The 23,067-nt window shown below is 39.6% G+C and overlaps 1 protein-coding gene across 1 annotated transcript in view; it reads right to left on the bottom strand.

The window, feature by feature from the left end:
* The window catches only part of LOC103274258 (delta and Notch-like epidermal growth factor-related receptor), a 103,983-nt gene that overhangs the window by 33,367 nt on the left and 47,549 nt on the right, over positions 1 to 23,067 (bottom strand). Inside the window, exons 3-4 of the mRNA XM_008071720.1 lie at positions 14,730 to 14,852; positions 3,479 to 3,592 (exon numbers count right to left, since the gene is read on the bottom strand). Coding sequence (XP_008069911.1) covers positions 3,479 to 3,592; positions 14,730 to 14,852 — 237 coding nt within the window. The remainder of the gene's footprint in view (positions 1 to 3,478; positions 3,593 to 14,729; positions 14,853 to 23,067) is intronic.

Below are 23,067 nucleotides of genomic sequence, written 5' to 3' on the forward strand. Positions count from 1 at the left end.
CAAAAAAAAAAAAAAAAAAAAAATTAGCCAGATGTGGTGGCACATGCCTGTAGTACTAGCTACTTGGGAGACTGAGACTGGAGAATAGCTTGAGCTCAGGAGTGTGAGGCTGCAGTAAGCTATGACTGCCCTACGGCACTCAGCATGGGCAACTGAGCATGTCTCTAAAATAATAGTAATAATAATAATAGTAATAGCTAAACATTTTAACAATGTACATGGACATCCTGCTCTGGTATGAAAGAAATGAGTCACTGATGTTTCTGTTGTTCAAAAGTCAATGTCAATAGTCCTAGAAGGACTTCTGGCTTCCCTGTTGAAGGACAGTAGTCTCACATCAAGTCCATGGTTTTGGATAGGAAATAAGGATGGATCTTGCAGAATTAATGTTGCACCAGGGTAACTTTCTTTTTACCCACTGGCCCTCAGTCAGATAATTCTAGGGAGCAAAATTACAAAGCCTTGGAGATGAGAGTGGACACAAAGTAAGTCAATAACTGAAAGATGGACAGGACCTAGGCCAAGTTGATGGGCTGTATGGAGAGAGTCGCATAGAAGGAATGCATGGTTCAGAGCAGGGAGGCTCTCTCTGTGTTCAGATGACTGAAGAAAGTGTATTTTCAACTGGAAACCTAAGTTCAGCAAGAAAGCACAGAGTCTCCCACATACCACACTCCAGAGTTCACCTGCTGGCCTGAGAAAACCAATCTCATGAGGTAAATATGACACTGGATTGAGTATCTAACTACCCAATAGTGATTTGTCTAATTCACTCCACTTAATCAAGCAGGAAGTTTTTGAACACTGAATAGTCAGTCAAGTGTAAGTTTTATTAAACTTCTGGTACCGTGAAAGAGTAGTGGGTCCTAAAGTAGCAACCTCAAAGAGGAGAAACACCATACTCCTTATATAAAAGAAATACTATTTTATCAACCTCTCCTGTGAACAATGGTTCTCAGGATACAAGAAGTTCTTTTTTAAGGAAAAAAAGGTTCTATGATCAAATGTATTTGGAAAATAAAGAAAATACAATTCTTTACTGTAAGTCCTCTGAGAACCTTTAATATGCAGACACCCTTTATGAATCTCCTCGTGGGATGTACCATGTTCCAAGTTTATTTGGCCACAGAACCCTTTTTCCATAGAGCATCTCCTGAGACCAGTTTTCTGTAAAACACATTAACAGCACAACCCTCCAAACAACTTTAGGAACTATTCTGTGGTACTCTGCAGGCTGAAAAATTATGAGGGTTGAAAAGAAATAGATATTTGTTGTTTTCAAAGACTAGTTAGAGTGATGTCTGAACCTAGTTCTGTGAGTCCTGCTGTCCCCAGTGCCCAGGGTAAGTACCACGAAGAAAACCCTAGGGGTGGGCTTATTACCCACCCTACTTCCTACCCAAAATCATAGAATTGATGTGAAATTACTGTTCTCCAACAGGGAAGCCAGAGGTTCTTCCAGGCCCACTGACATGGCCACTTGAACAACAGGAACATCAGTGACATATTTAGGAAGTTTTCAACCTCACTAGAAATTAAAGACCTATACATTAAAACAATACTAAAATGGTATCTTCGACCACCAGAATGACAATTATCAGTGTTTGTGTCAAGACAAGGAAATAAACGCTCCTGTGTGATCTTGGTTGGAGTGAATATTGCTACAATTTGTTTTATCTCCCTGGAGAATAATATGAAAAATATGTATATAGTCTTCTGAACCCTGGAATTCTATTTCTGGGAAATTATACCCAAAAAATAACAGTTAACAAAGATACACATATAAAAATAGTATTTGAAATGTTGTTTATAATAGGGAGAATTTCTCAACTGCCGATAATTAAATTGTGAACATACTAAAAAATAAAACATGATATTTCATATAATGGACTATAGGGAAGCCAGTAAAAATGAGAAAAAAGGAAGTCGATTCCTTGATATGAAAACACATTTATGATATACTTATAGTTTTAAGTGAAAAGTAGATGTAAGGACACCATGATTCCTTTTATGTTCAAATATGCATGCATATACATTATATTAAACACACAAACTCAAGAAAATTCCTGGATATCAAAATGTATGAAAATGTTAATAATAGTTATTTCCTAGCAGCGCAGTTTTAAGTTGGGGGAATCTATACATTTTCTAATTTTTTTCATGCTTTTTATTACTTGTATAAAAATGTCTTGGAAAAAACCCAGGATGCTTCCTTAATAGTATTTTTGATTCCACTGATGAGTATAAATGTCTGTGTGTGTGTGTGTGTGTGTGTGTGTGTGTGTGTGTGTGTGTGTGTGTAAGCCATTCAGCAAAACAAAACCATCTGCAAATCATTTTCTAGAGTAAGCCCACTTCTCAGTCCCAGGAAAACCCAAAAGGAAAACACAGGATGTGACACAGAGAAATAGAAGGAAGATCGGAAACTGCATCTCCCACAAATTGGCTGTTGGCACCTTCATCAAGAGCACAGATGAGGTTCCCTGGGATGGATTAGGAGCCCAGACTCTGTAAAACTCTCCATGGCTTGGGAGGTGGTCACAAGAGCTTAGTAGCGGAAAGGTGAAACCATCCAGGTGCTTTCCAGCCAATGACAACACATGCCTTTCTGTAGCTTAATGGCCTACCTTCTACTATGGGTGCCTGATAGGTCAGCCTCTCCCAACTGAGAACCAGACTGACTCCCATGCTTCTGTTGGTTGAGCAAAGCTCTGAAAACATAAACTTTGTCCTACTCTCTAAATCCAGGACCCCTGTTTTCTGTTAGAAAAGCAGAAGATGGAAATCTACTCCAGTGGCTCAGAATTTTTTTTTGAGGATCTGATAACAGTTGAAAGTTCCCCTTAGCACATAAATAAACATAAAACATTTCACATCTATTTTTGGAGATTCACAAACTTCCTGAAGCTCATTGGGGCTGGGGCGGGGGTGACTTCAAAGAAGGCGCACATTAGGCAGGATCCCCTAACCTAGAAGTGACTCCTCCCGCTCAGCATTCAGTGGCCATCAAGACCACTGGAGAAACCAGCCCTGCCCTGCCAACCTCACACCCCACCCTATTCTTCCCTGTCACTTTTATCTCTGTCAATAAAAATAAATGTAGTGCTGAGTGCAGTTTCTACAGAAGACACATTCGATACTTCTTTTCCACTTCTGATTTTCATTAACACTTAAACTTTTTCAGGTGTGCATGTAATGGCTCTTTTCTCGTGTTTCAAAGCCACAGCCCTGGAAAGCTACAGCAATGACAGTCTTGGCAAGTCAAAGTACCAAACACTGATTTCAGAAAAGCTTCATTTAATGACAACATAGTCAATTGCTTTAAAATAGTTCTCCATCCAAGTCATGCCTCGTTACATTTTGCAATGCTATTCGTATTTTGAAATACTTTATTCATGGAGGATTTAGAGCATTTTAACATCTGCAGTCTCAGGGATTTTGTGGTAAATCTGAAAACTCTGTCCATTGGATCACTTGCCTGTAAAGCCGGGTGCGCAGATGCACGTGCCATTCAGGCCTTCACTGTCACAGGTGGCTCCGTTCAGACAGCTGACGTTAGCGCAGGGATCCTTGTACAATTCACAGTGTGTTCCTGCAGAGAAACATGCAAAACAGGGTGACACATCAAGGACTCTACAGCTCCCATGGCCTTTGAAAGCAAAGTGTTCAAACAGACTGGGACTGGGATGATAGGAGAGAGATTCCCGGTGTGTGTGTGTGTGTGTGTGTGTGTGTGTGTGTGTGTGTGTGTGTGTGCACGCACATGCACACACACACATGTGAGTACACATGTGTATGTGCGTGCATGCACACACACTTGTGCCTACTCATGACTTTAAAGTGTTGTAAAACACATGCCTTAGAAGAAAACAACAACTCAATCCCTGCATATAGGTCCCACCATAAAGCTGTTTATTTGTACCTTCTCTGCCTACATGTCCCAAAGCCTGGGGGACAGAAAGTTAAGAGCCTGAAAGATAAAATTAAACAACAAATGCTTTCTAAGTCTCCAAAGAAAAAAATAGCTAGATGGCCTTTATAAAAATATCAGTATATTTGATAACTGCATCCTGAAGATGAAGATTTGGAATCAGATATTTAAATGAATCTTAAGTCTACTTTGGAGAACTATGAGAGGGGAGCCAGCCAGCACTTAGACTTTACTCTCAAAGGCATAATCAGTGCCCCACTCACTAAAGCTGTTTTGTACATGCCATGTTCCAGACCCTCAGTCTGTGCTTTATGGCTAATTTATTATTCCCAACAACACTATGAGACAAACAACCTATTCCCCCACTTTACAGATGAGGAAACTGAGGAAAAACTCCAAGATCACAAGCCTAGTAGGAGAAGGAGTTGGTAATCCCAATCCAGAATCTGTGCTGGTTAAGTGGTTTGCTAAGAGTGAGCTCAGAATGGCTGTGGAAATATATAAAACTCCATGGAACTCAGGACCCATTTCACAAAAAAGAGGCATTAAACAATCCATAAACAAGAAAGTTTACCATATATGTTTTTTAAAAGGTATAGGTGTACATGTATGTATGCAAATGCCTGAAGTAGGACTGAATTACTTCCTCGAGAATAGATTAATTTGACTTTCACATCTGTGTACTTCATTGTTGGCATTTTTTTTTTTTTTTTTTTTTGAGTTGGAGTCTCACTCTGTCGCCCAGACTGGAGTGCAGTGGCCGCTCCCGGCCACCACAATCTCGCCTGCTGGGCTCCGGCGATCCTTCCACCTCAGCCTTCCAAGTAGCTGGAATTACAGGCATGCGCTACCACGCCCGGCTGATTTTTTGATTTATTGTAGAGATGAGGTCTCGCTGCCCAGGCGGGTCTCGAACCCGCGGGCTCAGGCAATCCACTCACCTCAGCCTCCCAAAGGCGCGGGATTACAGGCTGAGCCACCGAGCCCGGCTATTGTTGGCGTTTTTTATGAGTATATATTATTTTATAATTTTATTTAAAACTTAAAAAATCCAATGCTATTTGAAAAGTGGGATATCCATTGGTGTTACATCGGGATGCCAAGACGAATAACTGGATTTCTCTCATGGGTTTCTCTCCCTCTCACTATCTCCCCCCACACCTGCCCCCTTCTTTGGAGAGGAAGATAAATTACATCCTATCCTGGATAAAGTTGTGCATAATGATATGCCCACCCTTCCCAACAGCCGCAAGAAAATAAGCACAAAGCAAATAGTAACTGAATGGCATTTCCTTAATTTGCTCTCCACTCCGTTACTTAGCTCATATTGTGCAAGGGAACACCACACCCAATGACTCATCATTTAAGCACCAAAATTATCCTTGCTGGGCTTTTCTCCCATTTATTTTTCAACACGTTAATAAGTAGGGCTCAGGAAGAAGGAAAGGAAGAAAAAATAGAAACAGAATTTTATATCTATATTCACACTAATGATTTACTTGAGCCAGGTAAGATATTTTAGAATGAATGGCCTTTAATTCCTTTTTATCCTTTGCCCTTTATAGCCAAGCCATCAGCAATACTCTGCCAGATATTTTTCTGAAGTGTCTTTCAGATCTTTGCCTTTCTTGTTTTCCTAAGACCACCACTGTGATCCCACTGTCTCATGCCTGGTGGGATACAGCCCCTGACAGCCATGTCCTAGTTTCCTCTCTCTCCAGGGACTTGAACAAGCCTTCTTGACTTTCATTATCCCTAACAAACCCAGGATGCATAGCAATAAAAAAGATCAAACTAATTTAAAGATTTGCAAAAATCTGGTCATTCGTCTTCATTTGGGTGTGTATGGCATCTTCTTCCAGAAGTCTTTGTTTTTATTTTCCTGCTGATTTTGGAGTAGCATGAGTGCCATTGAAAGAATAAAATGCAGAAGAAGCTTTCTTGGTACAAAATGTTTATCATAAAACAAGGATTCACATATCTATAAGTTCCAATTGGACTGATCAATGAGAACCAGGTGACAAAAAAGACTTTCAAGAGAAATAGAGCCACCACCAAAATTCAGAGATGTCTGAGGCCTACAATTCCATTAGACCAAAAGTAAAAGCAATCAAATTATTTCACTTGGTTTCTAGTAATAACTAACACAACTAACAAATTACCACATTTCAAATAATGCTGAAAAGCAAATTCTGGACTAACTATTTAAGTGTCTTAACCCTAGTTCTTCAGTAAAATAGATTTGATGAAAATGCCCAAGATAATAAGCAAGTTCAATCTTTGGGGTGTTCAGGTTGTTTTGAGGGGTGTTTTGGCAACAATTTTATCCCTTGTTATTTCTCTTTTTCAAATGGTAAGACATGTGGTCACTTGAGCATCCGTTGAGAGTTTTCTGGCAGCAGATGGACAAAAGCTAATCTTCACAGAAACACGATTACTGTGAAGCAAGATGGCGTTAAAAGTCCCCAGTGAGCACTTTGGTTACTCACATTTCTATACTCTAAGCCTTGCTCATCCCTACACAAAAAAAATTTGTCATATTGCTCAGCTTGTCATTAAAGCTGAACAACTCTGAGCTAGAAACTTTAAATAGAAAGAACAGACAGTCATGGATGCTATTGATGTGTCCAGGAGGCTCCACTCAAATCTTCCTCTTGAGGTCCCTGGACCCCACCTTCTTGCCCATCTCACCACTCCTACTCCCTAGGAACAGAGTCTTGAGCATCCTGTTTCCTCTGGCCAGTCCCCTTCTTTCACCCTGTCCCACAACTTGGCCTTCACCTGGCACACTTAACTCATCTGTCAAGTCCCAATCCAAATGCCCCCTCTCTGGAGAGCTGAACCTTGACTGTCCAAAGACAAACCACTTTCTTCTGCCATTGTGCACTGAGAGCATGCTGGGATTCCCATTGTTAGGGAGTTCACTGTGCCAAGTCATAACTTATCTACTTTCTTGTCTGATTCCCCTACAAATCTCTGAGGTCCCATGGAGCAGAGGCCATATCTTAATGCATGGAAGAAATTGTGGATAAAACACCAAAATCCTGTCCTTTCAGGAGAGGCAACGGCCAGTGTACTTTGGCTGACACAAAGGTGAAATTGCTAGAGATGAGAGAAGCCATTTTAAATTCCAAATGCAATTCATAAACACCCTATTTTGTCAGGGAAAACCAGGTCCACGCTTCAAACTAAGTCTGTGCAATGACATATGCATCACCCATTGGCAAAGGACGTAGCACACACTATTATGAAATGTATGTTTAGTCTCAAGCAAAAATAAACTGCAATTCAGTCAAAACTAATAAAAATTCATACTTTTCATATTAAGGAATGGAGAAGTAATGTTTCGAAAACGACTTCTGTTTCAATAGTTTCTTTACAGAAGTTAATTTTAGAATGGAAATGAGCAAGAATTCAAGGAGCAGGGCACCAATTATAAATCTGTGTTGTCATCACAAATTTAGTCACAATTAATATTTGAAAAGTGAAAATCATTTTTTTATCTCCAGGAAAAGTAAGGCAGGTAAAGAAAATTAACTGGAAGTGTTCTTTGTACTTAATATTTACTTTAAGACATCATCTTATTTTATCCAAGCTTACTTCCTCCATGAAAACTTTTCCAATATTTCAGCCTTCACAGAGCTCAACATTTTCTAAACCACTTCAGAAATTACAGCTGACATCTCAACCTTAGCTTCATTATTCCTTGTGTGTGTCAGACTCAGTCTGCTCTTCTGACTAAATAATAGCCTGAAGAAGAAAGGAACCCTGACTTACCCATTTTTATATCTATCACAATACTTGAGACAGGATAAGCACACAAAATAACCAGAAATTCTTGTTCACTGGATAAGCAGAATTTAGTAAAGGGAATAGTTTTATCCAACAAAGAAAGAGTTACCATCCTTTCAGTTAAAATTTCTGTAGCCTTTAAAAATAAGCAAGTAGCTACAATGTGATCAAATCTATAATCCAGTGATCGCATTTCTGAGACTCTATCCCTTAAAAAATAATCCAGAAAGTATGAACATTATATAAATAAAGATACTCATCCCAGAAATATTTATAATAGCCCCACATCAGATGCAAAAACAAGGCAATGGAGAAATATTTCGTCATGGGAACATTACAGAGCCATTTAAAATAAAACTAGTAAGATTTCCTAGAAATATACAAATCAAACATAATATCTTGGTAAGTGTGAGCAGAACAATACAAAAAGGTAGATATATGCAATTATAACTGTAAAAATATGGATACTAAAAAGAATGAAAACAATACAAATTATTATGACTTTTGTGTTATGTTGTAAAAGCATGATTAGTTTTGAATTGTCTCTTTTTTCTAAATTTGTATCGTTATTTTCATAATTAAAAATTGATTTTTTTTCTAACTTTTGACCCCCAAGATTTTAAATTGGTATAGCTATTGTTAATTATTTAATTTGTTCAGCTAGAAATGAAAATCAATATAACATCGGACTGCACCTTGATTTTTTGACAATGTGAGTGATTATGAACACTAATCAAAGTCTTTTAAGTCCTAGCACTAAGTAGCTTTGAACAAGTTTTGAAGAAAGTATCAGCATTGTTATATGTCTGAAGGGAGGTTACACTGAATCCCTCCATGTATTTTGCTTTCTAATAATTTCATGATTTACAGTGGAAATTTATATTCTAAAAAAGTTAGAGTTGATTTCCTTTACTTAGTTCATATGTTAAATAGTGTTTTTAATTTAAGTAAAGATAACTATTGAACGTTTGTCTCAAGTAAGCCACCATATTAAGGGCTACAGATAATTAAAATGAAAATAAAAATAAAAGAACTTATATATTTACTGCCTTACAGGAGATCATGGTTTAGTGTAGGGGAGAAGAAAATCTGAAGCCAGAAAGAATCGAACACAAGGCTAACCCCAATTGTCATAGCAAATATAAATAAAATACTGAGAGAGTTTAAGGAGGAAAGATCACATCTGTTTCAAGATCAACATTGCAGATAGGAGGGAATTAGGGAAAAAAGGAGAGAGAAAGGGGCCAAGAACAAACTCCTGAGGACCAACAAGGACTCTGTGAGAGTAAGAAGAGAGGAGTCTGAAGTCAAGAAAGAATCTACAAAAGAAAAAGCAGGGTAGTTTTCAGGAGGGAACCAGTGATCAGGGGACACAGGGGTAGGAATGCTGAGTCAACAGTGAAAGGCAATGCTTTGTAGATTCCACCAGAGTCTTCAATTCATTTTCCATGGATTTTCCTGAAATCAATTGCAATGGAGAGGCATGGACAAGAGCCACAATAAAGGTTAAGAAAAGAAGAAAAATTAAGGAAATAGAGGAATTGTCTGTTCCTGCTCTCAGGAAACGTGGTTGAAAGAGAAGAAAGGGAATTCCACTAAGTAAAGGAGGACACAAAGTCAAAGAAGAGGGGTGTTTTATTATTATTCATATGGAATTTATTTAGAAGTGTAGGAACATTTTTTTTTTCTGTTTAACAGTCCAATTTTTGTAGCACCATTTATTTAAAAAGAATGCCCTTCTGATTCATAGCAATTCTTTTTTAGAATCATATATTATTATTATGATTCTTCAGTTTTGATTATCTGTCCATTTTTGCACCTGTAACATATGAATGTAATAATAACTGTAGCATTAGAATGGGTTTTAACATCCAGCAGAAGTTCCCACTCATTGCTTTCCCTTTTTAAAACATTCTTTGCCATATATTTGCCTGACTTCCTGTTGCACTCATTCTTTCTTGGAGATTATATTTATTTAATTTTTTAACATAAAACAGTAAAAATCATCACTTAGAAAATGCTTATGTAAAGTTAAAGCAGAATCCTACCCCTAACATTCTACCTATCCAAGTTCTATCCAAATAACCACCAGTTAGGAATTAATGCCCACCCATCTGATAGTTTTCTAAATGTATACAGACATACCATATATAACTATATGTTGGCAAAAATGCTTCCAAAGAGAAGAGACTGTCCATCTCCCAAGAGAGAAAAGCACAGGATCTTGTGGCCTCTGACTCTTCTTCTGGTCTAAACAGCGTGATTCAGCTCTTTCCGTGTCTTTTTTAATTCCTTCTACCTGCCCTTTTCACCTTACCACTCTTAGTTTAGAAGTTCTACCATTTACTGCTACACTGCTCTAGGGTTTACCTTCCTGTTTCTAGTAGTCTTATTTAAACCGAATCTGTAATATCTTCATAAATATACTAAAATGAAATAAATACTTAACCTTCCCATTGAAGTGAAATCTTCAACATGCTTGTATGTCTTCCAAACATTTCTAGCCCCACCCCTTCCAAATCATGGGTTTGGTTAAAATAATATGAAACAAGTTTGGTTATTTAAATTTTTCATAAGAGGAAGAGTGGCAGACATGACCGAGGGTGACACACAGGTAGTCACATCCTTGTGTAATTCCTTCCCCTTGAGTGTGTGCTCCTGACTAAGAGCACATGGCAGTTAAGAGTTTTTTGAAGATGCAACCCTAATCAGTTAACTGAGTTCAGCCTAGGTGAGCCTGATCTAATCAGGTAAACCATAAGGAGGGGCCAGGCCTTCCCTGAGGTTAGAGACTCAAAGTAGCAGAGGCTCTGTGATCTTTCATGGTGGCTGGTTTCCAAAAAGCAAGCTGTCATAAAATCTAAAGCTACAAGGATATGAATTCTGTCAATAACCTGAGGGGACTTAGGAGTTGATCCGTCACTATTCAAGTCTGAGATGAGAGCTTAGCCTAGCCAACACCTTGATTCCAGCCTTGTGAGACCTTGAGTGAGGTATCCATCAAGCCTTGCCTGGAATGACAAAACTGTTAGGTAATAAAAAAAAAAAAAAAATGCAGGAGGTTGGCAGGTCATGGTGACTCATACTTGTAATTTCAGCACTTTGGGAGGCTGAGGCAGGAGGATCACCTGAGGCCAAGAGTTTGAGACCATCCTGGGCAACATAGGGAGACCCAATCTCTAATTTGTTTGAATTAGCTGGGCATGGTGGTACATGCCTGTAGTCCCAGTTACTTGGGAGGTTGAGGAAGGAAGATGGCTTGCGCCCAGGAGTGCAAGGCTGCAGTGAACTATGATTGCACCGCTACATTTCAGCCTGGGTAACAAGACTCTATCTCTTAAAAAAAAAAAAAAGTGTCGTCTTAAGTCACTAATGTGCAGTAATTTGTTATGTAGTAATAGATAACTAATACAGCAAGTATAATTTATTTTTTAAAAAGACTTTCCTTCTCCGTTAAATTATCTTTCACAATCACAGTAATATCATCTATTTAGGTTTATCCTGGCATTTACAGAGGTCTGCCCAATCCTCTTCCTCCCATTCTCCACCTTCCCCCATCTGGATATCTTTGTTCTGATTTAGTTTCTATTTGATGAGGATACTTTTTAGAAATAATTATCTTAGGGTATAGGGTATTATGATTTCTGTATCCTTGAAGGTGCAGTAATGTCTCTCTTTGACCTTCAAATATAAATGATTCTGTAATTCCCAGTCCCTTCCAGTTAAAAGTATAAAACATGGTTCCACTCTTGTTTACCTCCATTATAGAAAGGATTAGCCAAAAAGAACCAGTTTAGTTCTTTCTTTTGTATTTAACCTGCACACCCTATGTAGACTCTTGTAAAAATTTCTCTTTATCCTTATAGTTAGATATTTTACCAGAAAATCTCAAATTGTGTAACATCTTTTTCATCAATCCCTCTACCACCATGTAAGCCCATTCTACTTAAAAACAAGATTTTCTTCAGCGTGCAGATTTCTCCTAGTAATTAGTTGATTCTGGTTTTATTTCCATTTGCTCTTTCTTCTGGAGCATCCATCGCTCAGATGGAAACAGATCTCTTGAATCTTCTCTCTGCATTTCCTATCTTTTCACTCATAGTTTCCATTTCCTCATATTTTGACATCTATTACGTGATAGTTCCTCCTTTTGCTTTTTCAGCTCCAAATTCAATTTTGAGTAGTATACGTTACTTATTTCACTTCCTCTTTTGAGCATTTACAGTTATTGTTGCTCTTTTACTTTCTAAAAGTTTTATCCATCTTTGAGTTACTGGTGTGGGCTCCATGTACTGGCCAGGCTAGAGAGTGGAAATCTTGGCAGAGACAGACAACACTGGAGATTCTCCTCAAGTGCTAGATTGGTCAGCCAAATGGGTCCTGTCTATAAAGGCATGGGGCAGGAGGTCCCCCAGTTTGGTTTTCTCTGAGCTCTCCAGGTGTGCGCAGGGAGAAACCCTTCTAACTCAGCCACACAATAAAGAAAGGACCATCTCAGTCCAACTATGCAATCTCTTAGAGGCCAGTCAGATCAGTACCCACCTCTACCTCACAGTGTCACATGTAGTTACCTTTTGGCCTCGACTGTTCATTGAGCCCTCAGTTCTCCCTGGAACCCTCATCTCCTACTCTTATTGAAAGCAGAGGCTTCCAGCACCTGCACCTTTACGTGAGACCCCAACTCCACACATGTGTATGAAATTCCCTTTAGAGTCATCTGCCTTCTTGGGTCACCCCCAGAAGCCAGTTGGGAGGGATCAGGGATATTAAATGTAGATGTGAGCCGCCATCTTTCTAGAATCTTTATTTTCTCAGAGTAAGGGATGCCTGAACATATTTATAGGTTGAAGGAGAGGAGCAAGGAGAGGGTAAAAGGTTGAAAGTATGCAGAGAAAAAACAAGGGCTAGAAAAAGTTCTCAGAAAGATGAAAGGGGAAAAATGAAGAGCATATAGGAAAGGATGAATTGGAGCAGAACGAGGAGCACATGATGAGCCAATATGGAAGATAAAGTTTGGCTGTGATTGAAGATAAGTTTGTAGGGCAAGAGTTCTCAAAGAGTAGTCCATGGATCAGCACATCAACATCACCTGAGAACGTACCAAAAATTCTAATCCTTGGGTCCCATCCTAGACCTAGTGAATTAGAAACTATAAGGGTAGTCCTCAGTAATCTAGGTTTTTATCAAGCCCACCAGCAGACTCGGATGCACACTCAAGCTTGAGAAACATAGAGGTAGGATATAGAAAAATTAGATAAACTGAAGATGTTTATAAATGACAACTTTCTTTTATTCCATGCACATGGGGGTGAAGCCAGTTACATCCTAGGAGTGAGTGGGTCAATGTGGGACTTGGGAGAAGTGAGAAAAACAAAAGAAAAAATGGAAAAAGACTAGCATCACAGTCAATGAATTTGCAAAGACACTAGTGGAATACATCATATGCAATAGTAATCTTTTACTTCTTAATAATGATAACATGAGCCAAGGTTCAAAGACAGAAAGGGGGAATATTTAGAATACAGCCAGTTAATGATTTTGTCATTTATAAAGATGAAATCTGCTTCATGAAAAGTCTATCATAAACTAAAGAACTGAGGTATTTAAAAAAAATTGAAGCACATATACCACTGCTAAGTCTGTTATTGAAAGAATCACAAAATCTCTGTAAGAATTAGTATACTTTATGCAGAGAAAATAAAGACCAGTCAGTTTAAGAGATTTATCCAGACCCAACAGGAAGCCAGTGGCATAATTAGGATGAGCTACTCAGGTCTCCTGATTCATTGCCCTTGTATTCTTCTGTCCAGAATTGAACTAACTCCCTATTTAGCAATGCTCTGATAAACCTGGAAGTGAAAATCCACAAGGATGAAGCCAGCACACCTGCTCTTATGCCCTTGTGAAAGTTGGTGGAGTTTGGTTCTAAATGAGCAACACACAGAAGCATCAGATCTGCCAAACATAAGTTAAAGAATTGGACCAGCTTTAGACTGTTTTATCTAAGTGCTTGATCAAGTTTTTCCGTGTTGCCTGTAAGGCCTCAAGACCTGCCAAAAAGGTCACTAAATAAAGGATCCATCCAAAGAGAAGCTATGGCGGTCAGAATGGAAAGTTACTAGGCAGGTGGATGGTATCAACCAAGCAGTGATGGGAGCAAGAGGTTAAGTGAAATGTCTATAAATAGAGCCCACAAAACATTACAAAATCTAAATCCAGCCCTGAAGTTATGGCTTAGAGAAATGTGTACAACAGTTGATAAACAGGCTCTCCTGGCACAGCGCTGCCTGAGGGTGTCTGGGCTCAGTGAAGCCACATCATCCATAGCACGTGGCCAGAGGGCAATGGAGAGGTAGGGAGAAAGGGCTTTCAAAACCATGCTGACCAGGCTCATGGGGGATAGCATTACCTTCCACCTCAAGGGGTTGTTGGGAGGATTCACTGAACTAATGCGCATTAGGGGTCAGTACAGGGTCTGTACATTATAACCACTCTGTCAATGTCGGCTGTTTTTCCAAAGTGATATTGACATAGGTCCATTCAAATGAACTAACATTTCCCTCCCAATGGAGTCATTTAATGAGAAGTAACTTTTTTGTCAACATGTGAGACTCCCCAGAAAGCACAGCACCCTATCTCAGCACAGCAAGCTTTATAGGGCAACATACTTTCTTCTTGCGCACTTTTCATAGCCATGGCCTGGGACCTACATCTGACAGTCCACCTTAATATCACTTTTTGTTTTCAGCTTTTAACACATTCATCAGAAAAGAAAGTGAGGATACAAGAAGAAGGAGAGGGCAGAAGAGAGATTTTTCAATTTATCAAGAGGAAATCTAACACTTGCAAATTGGTCTCCTTGGACCCATTAATCATATCAGCTTCAGCATTTGATTTTTATTCTAAACAACCTCATGCTCCAATTAGAGGTTTATGCATTTAAGTTCAGAAATCCATGACATCATCTAGAGCCACTCTGGCACAAGAAGGCCAAGCAGCCTCTTACCTTTGTACTCTGCCAGGCACACACACTCATAGCCATTAACAAGGTCCCTACAGGTGGCGGCGTTCAGGCACGGAGCAGAGAGGCACTCGTTATATTCCTCTTCACAGTAGAGGCCGTGGTACCCTGAGGGATAGAGAGAAAGACCCGCTGTCAAGTGTGTTTCATTCAAAGCCCACACTGGACCAGACTACAAGGAAGGTAGTTGGGTATTCACTGGAGAGTACGGCACAAACAGATTGGATTTCAGGAGCTGGGTCTCTTGGGGTAAAATTGAAATATGGAATTCAGGGAAATATGAAGAAAACCTGTTTTTATCATACTTTTTTATGATCCCAAGTATAAAATAAGTGATCCCACTTATCCACCAATGTTCTCATCATGATACGTACTACAGCACTGGTGGCAGGAAGACCTAGTCACTGAGTGTGTTTGCTGCAGTCATTGGAGACAGTGAGCAAGGCAGGACCTACAGGACTTACAGCATGGGAGGAGCAAACAGCTGCTTTCAAAGATGAGAACCACACTTTTCTACCACGTCAATTAGAAAAATACATTTTTTTCTAAATTCTATGCAGGTCTAATAAAAAGAAAGAAAAAGACCTTTGTATTTACTCTGCTTTTCAAGTCAGTAAAGAAAATTAGCTCAAAGGGCTTAACTGAACTTCCTGATTAAATGTGGAAGGTTTTATTGTTTTTGCTGCTCCTTTAAAATATGATTACACAAATTGCAATATTTTAAATTATACTACTTTTTTCATTTATTAAAGGTATAATAATGCAAATAAAGACATCAAAAAATTCCACAATTTCTTGATAAAGATGTCTTTCATCCTCCTATTTGCAAAACAGGTGTTTATTCTAAAGGACAAGAAGACGACATTCTTGGAGATTCACTTGTGAGTGTTATGCTGTTTTCAACTTTTTCAACTTTCAAAAACATGTATTACTGCCAATTTGCAGTGAAACCAGGCCATTTTTGTCTAGCCCTGTCCAAACAGCAAATAACATATGAGTACTTTCAAAAGTCACCCTGCTTGTGTTAGTTCTGAACTCAGATAAACAGAAAAAATAACCCCTTGCCCAATCCAAGTAGGAATTCAAACTACTAGCTTAGCCCAGCTTTTCTAACTCACAGCCAACTCTCAAACTCAAAAAGTCCCATTAGGACATGCTAATATGTAGAACTGTTTTGTTTCTTGTGCCTAACACAAAAGTAGGTTAAGCTCATATTTGCATTATTAACCGAGCACTTTTCAAGTATATTGCCATTTCAGTTGTTTTTAAACCGCTTTCCATATTTAGGTTATGATAACGGCCCCTTTGAGGAGCCCTTGACCTACCTAAGAAAGATACACCATAGGCTTCAATTCTTCTATCTTTCCCTACTTTTTGTAATTTTAAGGAAATATTTTCGACTACTCTTCATCAGATTATTTAAATCATATAGACTAGACATTCTCAACTAGCAGAGATGTTGTCCCTCAGAGGACATTTGTCAATGTTTGGAGACATTTTTGGTTTTCTCAGCTGGAGGTGTGGGAAAGGAGTGCTACTGGCCTCTAGTGGGTAGAGCTAAGGATGCTGCTAGGGAGCTATGAGGACAGCTCCCCACAATAAGACCATCCAGCAAAATAAGTCTAATATGTCTCCCTTGCTCTCTCTCTCCTCTCTCTCTCTCCTCTCTCTCTCTCTCTCTCTCTCTCTCTCTCTCTCTCTCTCTCTCTCTCTCTCTCTCTCTCTCTTTCTTTCTCTCTCTGAATCAAAGTATCTTTTGGCTGCTTCTCCTAAGTATAAGAAATTTATCTGAGGTCAGTGTGGACTAGCAACTACCAGCAATGTCTTTTCTTTCTTTTTTTAAATTTCTATTTAAGATGTGGGGTATGATTCAGGGTTAGGTATACAAACGATCATTGTACAGGTAAAGTCTGAGCTTCACTTTGGTCCCCACTTCACCTGGTTTGAGATCAGGTATGCTTATTGATGAAGTATGCCTCCCTCCTCCCTCCCCTGGCAGTTTCCTGCTACAGCCAATCCCTTTCTTATAGTATTGTGATAATTGTTCAGGGATCGCTTATGAGTGAGAACATGTGGTACTCAATTCTTTGTTTCTGTGACAGTAATGTCTTTCCGGTTGTATTTGCTCTCCTAGCAGATATTTTTAGAATCAACATGGAAGGATAATATATAACCCTACATGCATTTTTGACCACGAAATTGAAGTGTAATTTAAATAGACAAGACTCAAAAGCAAGTTTCATGAAATCATCTATAATTGTTCTCATTTTTTGAAAACATTACATTATCTTTTTCTACAAGCAACATGAAAAGCAAATGAGGAAGTTATTTTACAGAGATAATTAAGCTGGTGATAGTTTTCTTCCTTGGGGGAAAAGAAAAGATAAAGGTTTCATATTCTAAAACTGTTTCTTCAGAGACGGTAACATTTAAATGTCTTTATGGAAATGTCAAGGCACCCTTTATACTCAGTGCCAAGGAACCCAAATCAGACTGTTTGAATGAAAAGGCATTTCTTCCAAAAGAGAAGGCTTCTGTGAAAATGAGGCTGTCACCCCCTGCTGATAATTAATTCGAGCAAACAAATTAGCTCAGGGCAGTATGCCCAGGGTCTGGAAAAAATTAGGTTAGTCTGGAGAATTTTTAAAAATAAAATAAAAGATCAAAAGGGTGAGATCAGACTGGCTTTTTCCAGGGTACTGATCTTTATCAGTACGTGTACAATCTGTGCATGACTTGCTCCCAAATAATTAGCTCCAATCACTTCTTTCAAATTGACAGAACATTGCAACCAACCAGCTGTGGGGAGTGAGAAAGAGTCATCGAGGAGACTGCCATGCTTAGCTGAATGAGTAGACAATGTCATCGAAACAAAGAGGTACAAGGTCTGCCTGACAATTAAGTTCGCGGACTTGCCACTGTGTGCTTATGTTGGCAACACTGTACAAAGAACTCAGTAAGGTTTATAACCCTGGTATATCAGGGCCTCAAAGCTGTGTTTGTGTTAATGTGCAGCAGTGTCTTGCTGAGTGGCATTCATTACTGTTCTTGCATGTTTTTGTGAGCCATTGCAAGAATGTCAGAGCTTGAATTAGAGCAACAAACAAACATTAATTTTCTTGTTAAACTTAGCAAGAGTGGAAATGAAATCAGGCTAAGTTTATGGGGATGTTAGCCTAAGTTTATGGGGATAATATGATGAAGGAAAGGGTAGTGAACAAATGGATTAAACATTTTTCTGAATGGAGAGAAAGTGTCACTGATGAAGAGAGGTCAGGACAGCCAGTAATGAGCAGAACTGATGAAAACATTGCAAAAACGTGTCGAACCATGTGTCAAAACCATCGGCTGAATGTGAGAAGTATAGGAGACCAAATAAACATTGATAGAGAAACAGGAAAATCTTAACCAAAAACCTTGGCATGAGAAAGGTGTGTGCAAAAATTGTCCCAAAGGAGCATTTGTATCACAACAATGCACCAGTTCACACAGCACCGTCTGTGAAGGAATTTTTAGTAAACAGATAACTATATTGGAGCATCCTCCCTACTCACCTGATCTGGCTCCCAGTGACTTTTTTTCTTTACCCAAAGATAAAGGAAATATTGAAGAGAAGACATTTTGATGACATTCAGGACAACAAGGGTAATACAATAACACCTCTGATGGTTATTCCAGAAAAAGAGTTCCAAAATTTCTTTGACAGGTGGACTTGGTGCTGGCATCAGTGCATAGCTTTCCAAAGTGAGTACTTTGAAGGTGATTGTAGTGATATTCAGCAATGAAGGTGTATAAGACTTTGTCTAGGATGAATTCATGAACTTAATTGTCAGAACTTGTACAATCAAAGGAAAAACAGGCTTAGAGAAAGAAGAGCAGTTTAACATTAGACATGCTTAGCTTGGGGCTCACTCTAAGAGGTTCAGGTGGCAGCTGGGAATATGAATTGTGAATGGCATAAAAAGAGCACTTTGGGAATTAGTTGCCTGAAAGTGATGTTGAAGTGTTCATCAAAGAAGAGAATAGAAGGGAAAAGAGATGGGACTAAGGTCAGATCTACACAGATGGAAGTGAACAAGGAGCCAGATCAGGACACTGATAGGGACTGGGTGCAGAAGAGGATAGCCCAAGGCATGCGATGTCACGGAAGACAGGGAAGGAAAAAAGTGAAGGAGGGCAGGCTAAGCAGTGTCAAAGCTCTAAAAAGTGAAAATGGCAACTGGATTAGAAGATTAGGAGGTCATTGGAGACCTTCAAAACCATGGTTCCTAATAGGGGCTGCACTGTCCCTTAGAAGGTATTCTGTCAACTGGAAGAGGGGGAGTCCTTATCACAACAATGAGACGGTTCCACTAGACTTTAGCTGGGAAGGGGGCACAGATATTAAACATCTTGCAATACCCAGGATGTTCTCACACAGTACAGAATGGTTCACTGTTCTTCGCAAGCTTGGATTGTCCCACTGAACATTCATGTAGGTGAAAACCCTGTTGATACCTTTCCAAGACTAAAGCCTAACTACTTTACATGTACAAGACAGCTTTAAGACATACTGAGTTTTCCTGGAACATACTATTGGATAAATCAAGAGAAGATTATACCAAGAGTTTATACTTCACTTTGAAAAAAATCACTTCACAAGAGCAACAGTGCTAGTGAAATTTAAGCCACCAATAAAGAACACTGAATCAATAAAAATTTTTTAAAAAGAAAACAAAAATCATTTCCTCAGATAGTTTTCTGACCATGCTATGTAAAGTAGCTCCTCCCACCAGTTGCTCATCACAACGCTCCATCAATTGCCATCGTAGCACTCCTAACCATCTGAAGCTCTATTTTTAATTTAATTCTTTACTTGATTATCATGTCTCTTCCACCACTAGAGTATGTGTTTGAAAGCAGAAGCTGCAACTGCAGTACTCACAGCTTATACCTGCTCTATTACAGAAAAGCTGCACAAAAATTAGTTGCTAAATCAGCACCCAAAAGGGTATTGACTGATTCAACACACTTTTTAAATGTGCCTGCGGTATTCCAGGAGCAGCCGTCAGGTGACCCAGGTATAAAACTAAAGAACAAGGTCTCCACCTGCAAGGAGCTTCTAGTCTAGTAGCAAGTTAATGGTCTGCTCTGTGTCAGGCCCTTTATGTTTGTTAACTTGTTTGATTCTCATAAAAATCCAAAGCAAGGGGCAGGAGTAGGCCCAATTTACAGATGAGGAATTAAGAGTCAGAAGGGTAAAGAAATTTGTCCAAGGTCACACAGTTGATACCAGTGTGTTCTTCCTACTTTTCCATGTTGTCCCAAAATGCATTGCCTAATGTTTTAGTTTTCTCAGGCTGTCATAATAAAAAAGTCAAAGACTGGTTGAATTAAACACCAGAAATGTTTTTCTCACAGTTCTGGATGCAGGAAATCCAGGATCAAGGTGTCTGCAGGTTTGGTTTCTCCTGAGTCCTCTCTCCTTGGCTTGCTAATGGCTGCCTTCTCAGCGTGTCCTCAGATGGCCTTAGTCTTGGTGCATTTCCTCTTCTTATAAGGACAGCGGTGCTACTTCATTAGAGCCCCACCCTTGTGGCCTCATTGAACCTTAATTATCTCTTTAATGGCGCTATCTCCAAAGACTTTTGAGGTTAGGACTTCAACAAATTAATTTTGAGGGGACATAACTCAGTCCCTACCAACCAGAATCAGTTTCTCAGTCATAATACTACTGATAGTTTTTACCATATCATTATCACTGGTTGCTGTTCTGTGCGTTGCAGGACGTTGAGTAGTGTCCCTGACTTCACACTAGATTCCAGTAACATCACCCTTCCTAGATGTGATGATCCAAAATGTGTTCAGTTACTGTCTTGGGTCCCCTGGAAGGCAAAGATCCCCTTTGAGAACCACTGCCCTACATCCTTTTTATAAGATGAGAGCAATTTGAGATTTGAGGACATGCTGGTTTCTAATTTTTGTGAAGAGTAAGAGTTAGTTCATTATAGAAAAAAAAATTCTGGGTAGTATCAAGGGGGCCATCTGCCATTGTGGGTTTGATATAATACTAGTCCATGGGGTGACTCTCCAGCAGTGCTGTCCCACAAAAGAAAACAGGCCCTGTGTCTGTCTGAGGCTGAGTCCTACCAAACAAATAGAATAAAGAGAGGAGTGAGGAAAGAGACCCTGCCTGATAATTTTTGAGCTCCCAAGAACGCTATTTCACATTCTGCCTCTGGGTTGGGACTCCTCTGTGTCCTTGTGGTAAGATTTCCTTTACCAAGCCAACTGGAAGAGCTGGTTTTTGGCTAGTGCTATTCCTACTTTTCAGGTGAAAAGACCACAGCCCAACTAGATTGGCCAGTTCAGCAAAGGCATGTTAGAGTCATGATTCTACCCCATAGAGTCTGAGCATTGTAGAAAACACACCTTGCTGCCTCCAGGTCTTTCTGTTTGTTTGTTTGTTTATTGTGTTTTTTTGTGGGGGTTTTTTTGTTTGTTTGTTTGTTTCAGTGAGAAAGCAGGATTTATTGTGAGGACAGAGAAGTTCCCACAGTGGGAGGGAATCAGAAGGGGTTGCCCCTGCTTCCTAGGCCTTAAAAGGCACTAGTTTCCTATTCCTCCCACTGGAAGACAGGAACTTCCATGGCTGTTTGCTATCTTTTCTCTCAAGACACCATCACTCTCTCAAGACACCATTATTTATTTATTTATTTATTTTATTTATTTTATTTTATTTTTGAGTTGGAGTCTCACTCGGTCACCCAGACTGGAGTGCAGTGGCCGCTCCCGGCCACCGCAGCCTTGCCTGCTGGGTTCTGGCGATCCTTCTGTCTCAGTCTTCCGAGTAGCCGGAATTACAGGCATGCGCTACCACGCCCAGCTGATTTTTTGATTTATTGGAGAGATGAGGTCTCACTGCCCAGGCGGGTCTCGAACCCATGGGCTCAGGCAATCCACTATTTAAATATCGATCTGAGACCCACCTGTTCCAGCCCCACATTGTATTTACTTTTTTCCCTCACCTCACCCATTAGTGCACACTCTGAAAACTCCAAAACTGTAAGACTCTTGTTGTAGCCAGATGGCTTTCACACTTTGTGTGACAAATACCCAACAACTCATCCATCTGTGTCACCTCTGGAGGGCTATTTGTGCCTCCTGCTGCCTCAGAAAAAGAGGGCAAACAGGACCTTCAAAAAACCATGGCATTGTGTTCAGGACAAGCAGGGCAAGGCCCCAGAGCAGACTGAATTCAAAGTGAGAGTAAATTTACAGTGTTCTGAATTTGTTTTTACTTTATAGTTGGGCAGAAGTGGAGGATGGGGGAAGGGTTCCTTTAAGAGTATATTGCAACTCAAAGGCTGTTTCTCCTCTTTTCAGTATGAGAGGATGAAATGTGAAAACCCATGACTCCCTGATTCAAGTCAAGGCCCGTTCCCGGGAGATCAAATATTCCACCCCACACATAGTAGTTAAAGTTGTGGGCACAGAGAAAATAATCCTATTATATTAATATGATTGTCTGAGTGCTTCCAAATTCTGGCTAAACTCACTGGTGGTCATAGAGCCCTTCAGCACTGTAGAACGTTAGGCAAGGTCTAACACTCATTTTATTGTATGGAGCTTCCAGGGAAACTCTGTGTGTGGGTGTGTGTCTGTGTGTGTGCGTGTGTGTGTGTGTGTGTGTGTGTGTGTGTGTGTGTGTGTCCCTTAGTTTCTCTCTTTGCTGGTATGTTCACAATAGAAAACGATTTAAGAACAGAAAAACAGCATAGGGAAGAATTCTTGCTCCCATTAATCCTATTAAGCGTTTCTGATGCTCTTATGCTAAACAAACCTGCTGGTGTTGATATCTGAACAGACTTCCACTGAGTAGTCATGCTCCTGTTACAAACACACAGTAAAGCCAAAAAATATTTGTGAACATGAGGAAAGTCATATAAGTCAATACAGAACATTCACTGGTGTGTGGAGGACAGTAGCTGCTGAGTTGCTTATTTCTTTTACTTCATAATTTCTTGTCCTTTTATTGCTTGTGGCACCTGGCCAGAAGAGAGAATAAATGTAAAAAGATCCAGTCTGTCAATGTTTTCACTTTCTGTGGTTCTTATAGACATTAAATTGGAAGGACTGAAGATAGAGGTAAATTAAAGTTTTAGACTCTAAAACCCCCTATTATTTATATGTGACTGAGTCATCTACAAATTTCCACCTTTCTCCCTGGGCTTCCAAAAGGATGGATGATGAAGAGCCAGTCCTAAATCATATCCTAACTGCTCCCAGGGGTCCTCAAACTTTTAAAACAGGGGGCCGGTTCACTGTCCCTCAGACCGTTGGA

The sequence above is a fragment of the Carlito syrichta genome, unplaced genomic scaffold (genome assembly GCF_000164805.1).
Source record: "Carlito syrichta isolate Samal-C Ts95f unplaced genomic scaffold, Tarsius_syrichta-2.0.1 Scaffold314676, whole genome shotgun sequence".
NCBI lineage: Eukaryota > Metazoa > Chordata > Mammalia > Primates > Tarsiidae > Carlito > Carlito syrichta.